Raw genomic sequence first — 6,446 nt, 5'->3', positions numbered from 1 at the left:
TGTGTGTGTGTGTGTGTGTGTGTGTGTGTGTGTGTGTGTGTGTGTGTGTGTGTGTGTGTGTGTGTGTGTGTGTGTGTGTGTGTGTGTGTGTGTGTGTGTACATACACAGTTCACTAATTGAAACACATTATATGTAATTTTAATCCCAACAGAAATAATGGCTCGTAAACATCCTTCTATTTCGTGAAATAGAAGGATGTTTTACAGATAATAAAGAAATATGTGCTTAATGAAAGCTAGAAATGTGCTTTTAATCTGTTAAATGAGCCTCATTAGAGCACTTTTTTTTGTTTCTACATTTTTTATAATTTATTTAATATGATGTCTAGTAATATGTGCATTTCTGTACATATAGCCTCATTAGTCAATTTTAGAGTTTAGTATTTCAGCTGACATGTGTCTCATACTTAAACAACTTCTTTTTAAACTCTTGGAAACATTTGATACTCTAATGTGGTTGAAGCACAACAACAAAAAAAACTACTGGGAAAACTTCCATGCAGGACAAAATGTAGGTTCTGTTTATTAATTTGCAAGAATCATCTGGTTCTTACCTAAATACTGGAGAATGTTGTTACCTGTCCTTATAAACTAATTGTTTTAAAAAAAAAATCAATCAATGAAATTTATTTAGCACATTTCAAACATTACATCATAAAAACAAAGTCATAGAACACACAGTCAACAATTTAAACATTACATTTTTCATTACACATCAAAATGCTGGTTAGTGTTTCATTTATTATAGTTCCAAAGCAACTCCAAACAGCTGCGTTCTTAGTCTCGATTTAGAGGAACTCAGTGTTTTGACTGTTTTACAATTTTCTCGACGTTTGCTCCAGATTTGTGGTGGATAGAAGCTGAATGTTGCTTCTCCTCGTTTGGTATATATAAAGTATTTTCTATTCTATTCTATCATGTTGTGGGACTTCATTTCGCCATTAACAGTGAGACGGTATTAGATGGTTGAACTTAATGCAGCACTCCTGGCAGAAACCTTGTTGAAGAAAAGGAAATGTTGGAGAACAAATCACATTCATTGGTTCGAATGACCCAGTCCAGACACAAATCCAGTTGAAAATTGATGTTCAGATGCTCTTCATCCAACCCAAATGAGTTTGAGGGATATTTTTCATAAATGTAATGATAAAGTTCAAGAACTGTTCAATGTTTTTTGCAGGCCCTGTGTCTATTGTTGATTTAAAAAAGGCCTATGTCAGTGAAATACTAAAACCAAAATACTCTTTCAATTTAAACTTTGTTTGTTTTGTTTGGAAGGGGTTATTGGTCAGCCTCATGTTGATCCAGGATGGATTTACAGAGTGAACTTCTGTTCTTCCAAAATAGTGCACTCACAATTTCAGAATACTAAAATGTGCAAATCCCCTGCACAGTTGCACAGAAAATTGTATGTTTTAATAAGCAACAACGTTTTCCGTGCAACCACATGAATGTTTTGACATTCATAAATAATTATTCACTTTGGAATTATGTAGTATGCATCATGTTGGATTTTATAACCGTATAGTTTGTTCACATCCACTCAACCACTCGTATCGTTACAAAGTAAATTGTGGATATATTAAATGTGTTTCTGACTTGTGTAGCGATACGCCGGCATGGCCTGTAAATATTTATGAGCTCTGTCCACGTCTCTGTAGGTGTATGCCTAATCACTGTGAACACGGAGGCAGGTGTAAACAGACATGGGACAGTTTTAGTTGTAACTGTGACGGAACAGGATACAGTGGAGCAACCTGCCACACATGTAAGTAATGTAAAGTTACACCTCTGTGTCTGTCTTTTTGTCTTTCTCCATGATATTATGCGCTATGCGTGTGCATTTGACTTTTTTTTCCTTCCATTTGTGTTTGAGTGATTAAGCTGTCTCCCAGTTCTCAGCACAGAGACCGATGAACTTTTTGAAGTGTTTCGATGCCAAGCTTGTCCAACTGCACTGTGTTTTGTTCCCGTTAGAGAAAAACGAATCTGACTCTCAAAGCCACAGCACACAAAGCAAGCAGAATCAGAAAGAGCATTTCAGAAGCTTTGAATTTTGAAAATGTCACTCTTTCTCCCATAAGCCACAGATGTTGTTCTCTTTTAAAGGGCAAGAGAGAAAAGTTGAGCATCCATTTGAGCTAAAACGGCAGATAATATAAAATCTCAAAAGCTTGAGCAGGGAAATAAAGTGGAGAACTTATTCTTCTGAATGTTAGATTGTTCCCAGACTGATGAGTTGGAATCAAATCAGATAGCACTTTATCAAAAGATATTTGAAAATAACTGAAGTGCATTAAAAAGATAAATGTTGGCAAGCATTTTAGTCCTTGTACGTTTTGGTTGTTCAGCAGCTGTACATTTCAGTTTATTGCATTCAGTGTGTCGTTTTCATGATGTGAAAATTAAAGCTGTATGATGCAAACTGCAATCTAAATTTAGCTCATGTTCAAATTATCATTAAAGAAAGATGTAATCTGTACTGTTGTCAGTATTTCTATTAAAAAGCCAGAAGCAAAACAGACTAGAATATCGGCATAAAACTATAAGGTTGTAGGTTAAATGTTTTGGTTCAGCCAATAAGATGTGGGCAGGCAGAAAGAATGAATAATTTTCTTCCTTTCCCTCAAAGCAACCACTTGGGCACAGGACTCCAAATATTTGCCTCAGTGCAGCTGGTTATTGGTTGAGATGGTTGTAGGTGTTTCATTTTACTGTGAAACAGCACATTGCTTTGAAATGTCACTGCAGTCCTTGAGCAAGAAAGAATGATAGCCAGGGAGAGCAGCAGAGCTCCAGAGTGTTCAGTGTTAGGCACTGTTCAACATTCAGTTTCTGGAAATGGAAGCAGGTGTCAGATTTCCTGCAGCTTGGTTTTTGCCATTTGGTTAATCTTTTGCCCACTAAGTTATGAAGGACTTAGATTAATAGAAAAAAAAGTTAATGGAGTTACTGATGAGAATGCTGCTATTGGGTATTATTTCAAATCCATTTGTAGAAACAGCAATAGATATTTTGTGATTTACCTTATATTGTTAGCATCAGATATATTTTAAGTGTTGGCTGTGATCTGTAATGGTCCATGCTAAAGTTCAAAAAGAACAAGAAAGATGTTTGTTTGTTTTTTTCTTTTTTAATTTTGAGTTCCACGCCTCATGTTCATATATGTTTAAAATGGCAAAAATCTAAAATAGCACAATCCATTGGATTGAAAATAATAAAAAAAAATAGTGGTTAAATTGAACCAAATAAAATAAAATGTACTAAAAAATTGATCAACAGAATAATAAATAAAGATAGTCATAGACTAAAAAGCAAATTAGACATACTGAACTTCAAAAAGATAGCATGGTTAAAAATATACATATTTAATTTGCTGCCCTCAGGTTTAGAGGAGGACCGATCCTGAAGTGAGGACTGTAATCAGAGAACGATGATTACAGTCTTTTTGAGTTAAAAGACATAGATTGGACTAATGCCTACCAATCTCAAAGACTGTACAGCTCTGAAACATATCACATAATAATCAGACAGTGTGAATTCAGCTTTGAAAATAAATAAAAGCATCATTTATAAATCAGATTCTAGAACACACTGATGGCCCATTCAGAAACAAAAAAATAAATATGTGGTGTGAACTTGCTTCCTACTCTCTATCAGCATTCTTGCAGCTTAAATATATCACTATAGTGAAACTATGGACTAGAAAGCAGTGCATGTCAGTAATCAATTTGGCATGTTATAAAACAGTGTCTTAGATTTTCTGCATTGGAGTGAGGGAACAACACAAACTCTGGTCACGAGACGCAAAACATTCTGGTTTTGATCAAACACCTAGATATTGTATCTGTTCTAAATTGTTGATAGTAAGGAACCGCAGTTTAAGCTGTTAGTGCTCCTTTACGGACTTGGTCCCATGCGATCACCCTTGATTTTAAACATTTTTTTACCAGAGCAAAAAACATGTTCATTATTTTGTTTCTTCAGTTCTTTATCTAGAGGTATTTCTGAGACACTGTCATGTACCAGCCTTTGAGCAATAACTTTCAACTACAGTAGCAACTTCAAAGAGTTTTTCGCCCCTTTTGAGATAGCTCAGCGGGATAACATCTGGACTTCCAAACTTGCTTCCAAACAAGGAACTACTTCTCCAAATCCCTGTGAAAAAAAAAGAAGTGAAATATTGTAGACAAAAACATCAATACTCCAGTAGTCAAAAACTAAAATAAATGAGCAGAAAGGAGTGAAAGAAGTGGCAGGCTGTGCACATGAGAAGACCCAATAAGAAATGCATGCCAAGCTAACAGAAGGCAACCACTTAAAAAAAAGTTCTTGTTAAGTTTCTGAGCAGTCAATATGAATCAAAAAAGTTTCACTCTTAAAATGATTTTTCTCTCTCTCTCTCTCTGGACTGCCATAGCCTTCCTCAGTGAAGATCAACACAAAACTTGCATCGCTATGTTGTCAGCTATCTTGTTAGAAAGTGGAACAAGACACCGGTTCTTGACAGGCACTGAAGAGAAATGATAGAGAAGCAGCAACATAAATTACCTGCACACCAAGAGGAGAGAGTAAAGACCCAAGTTTATTCTCCTTTAGACATATCAATTCGTCTTTCGACCAACATAGAACTAAAAGAACTTGACACATTCCACGTTTTAATGATAGAAGAGCATTAATTGATGCCTGCAAAAGAAATTTGTTGACTTTGCACACTAACTGGAACTATTAATTTTTTCTTTTTATTGGGGTTGAAAAAAAAACAATAATAAAATAACACAACCTTCCCTCTTATAAGTTGATGTCAGCAACCGTGCCGCTTTGAGATATTGTTACAAAACGTCCAAAGTCGTATCACAACACGACTTGATGGATTTCTTTTAATGTTGGCATGAACAATCAAAAAATTGTGGGTTTTAATATATAAAATAATCTCTTTTCACTTTTAGGGTTCATGTTTTCCGTTTCTGTTTTTCTGTTGCTGCAGCCGTCCACGAGCCTTCATGTGAGGCTTACAAACACCTGGGTTGGTCGTCTGACACCTACTGGATTGACCCCGACGGTAGCGGACCCCTCGGCCCCTTCAAAGTAAACTGCAACATGACAGGTGGGTATGACGTTGGCTTCAGCAAATTCTCTACGTTTACATGTGCTGTTTTTCTGCTCCCAAACTCTTCCTAGTCACATTGACCCAAGAAGGAAGAAAACTCTGCAGCCCTATTTATTCTTCACCTCAAACAGCGACAGGCTTAACCTGCCAAACCTGGGGTTTCCATGGCAACACACACACACACACACACACACACAGATTCTGGCATGTAAGGAGCATTAACCACAGATGCTCTTAAACATATGTACACCAACGCAGACACCACAAACACACATGAAACAAAGCTTTTGAGCAAATCTGAGAGGACTCAAACAGCCCAAGTGACACTTTTGGCACACTGCCACCCGTATGCACACTTTCATGAGCACGCGCACACATGACTGAATACAGAGATACTCTGGAACAGCAGAGCATGCAGGCAGAGCAAAGGCAAGACTTTTGATGAAATGTCACTGCACCCCACTGGTTGGCCCCTTAGTCATGCCGAAAAAGCACAACTCACGCACACACACACACATACATCCCAGAAAAGTTTAAATGTTAAGAGTTTTTCTTTCTCGCACAAATGTGCACCTCTTAGAGACCTGAAGCCTATACTGGCACATTTCTTGAATGACCAGGACAATATTGGAGTGAGTGATTCAGACCCTAGCAGCATGCAAGAATAACCGCAGTGTCAAGCGTAATTGTGTTTCTTTGTTTTTAGTGCGTTTAAATTACTCAATCAGCATGTAACCAGATAAAATTGAATAAATTCATCATATTGGTCGTGTGCTCTGATTTATGATTCAGTGTTGTGTTTTTGCATTTGCGTACGAGAAGAAGACAAAGTGTGGACAACTGTTAGGAACAACCTGCCACCCAGAATATCAATCACCGGCTCGAGCAGAGAGAGACGAACTGTCCTCCAAGTCAACTACAGTTCCTCTATGGATCAGGTAACAAACACACACAGACAGGAGTCTGTAATCCCACAACGTTTTGGGTTGCCAATGGGAATACAACTATAGAATATAATAATACTGAGCACTCTATTGTAAGAAATCTTGATTATTTGAATAATCAAATACCCATTCAGAACTCAAATTACGTCTCAAGCCAATTCAGTAATGAGTTCTGTGTAAATATAAATGAGAAACTTGTTCCTGAACGTTTTGTTTTAATGATCAAACTGTCACCTTGGTCTTGATAAGCTGTGCAGAGATGACCTGTCAGGTTGTCTGCAGTAGGACGTCAAAAGTTTCACTTTATTTTCAGGAAGTTTTGGGGTCTCTTAACAGCTACGTAGATAGAAAATGAAACATGTTCGCTCTGCCTGAGTGCAGCAGCATGTCCT

The 6,446-nt window shown here is 37.1% G+C and overlaps 1 protein-coding gene across 2 annotated transcripts in view; it reads left to right on the top strand.

Moving 5' to 3' along the window:
* LOC106956856 (contactin-associated protein-like 2) overlaps nucleotides 1-6,446 on the top strand; it is a 226,538-nt gene that overhangs the window by 168,688 nt on the left and 51,404 nt on the right. For both annotated transcript variants that reach the window (XM_015047932.1, XM_015047933.1), the window contains exons 12-14: nucleotides 1,662-1,768; nucleotides 4,988-5,107; nucleotides 5,933-6,048. In XM_015047932.1, the coding sequence (XP_014903418.1) occupies nucleotides 1,662-1,768; nucleotides 4,988-5,107; nucleotides 5,933-6,048 (343 nt within the window). The remainder of the gene's footprint in view (nucleotides 1-1,661; nucleotides 1,769-4,987; nucleotides 5,108-5,932; nucleotides 6,049-6,446) is intronic.

This window comes from Poecilia latipinna, unplaced genomic scaffold, assembly GCF_001443285.1.
Source record: "Poecilia latipinna isolate Pla-1442-1.1 unplaced genomic scaffold, P_latipinna-1.0 Scaffold850, whole genome shotgun sequence".
NCBI lineage: Eukaryota > Metazoa > Chordata > Actinopteri > Cyprinodontiformes > Poeciliidae > Poecilia > Poecilia latipinna.
The sequence above is the reverse complement of the archived record's forward strand: the minus strand, read 5'-3'. Positions and strand labels throughout refer to the sequence as shown.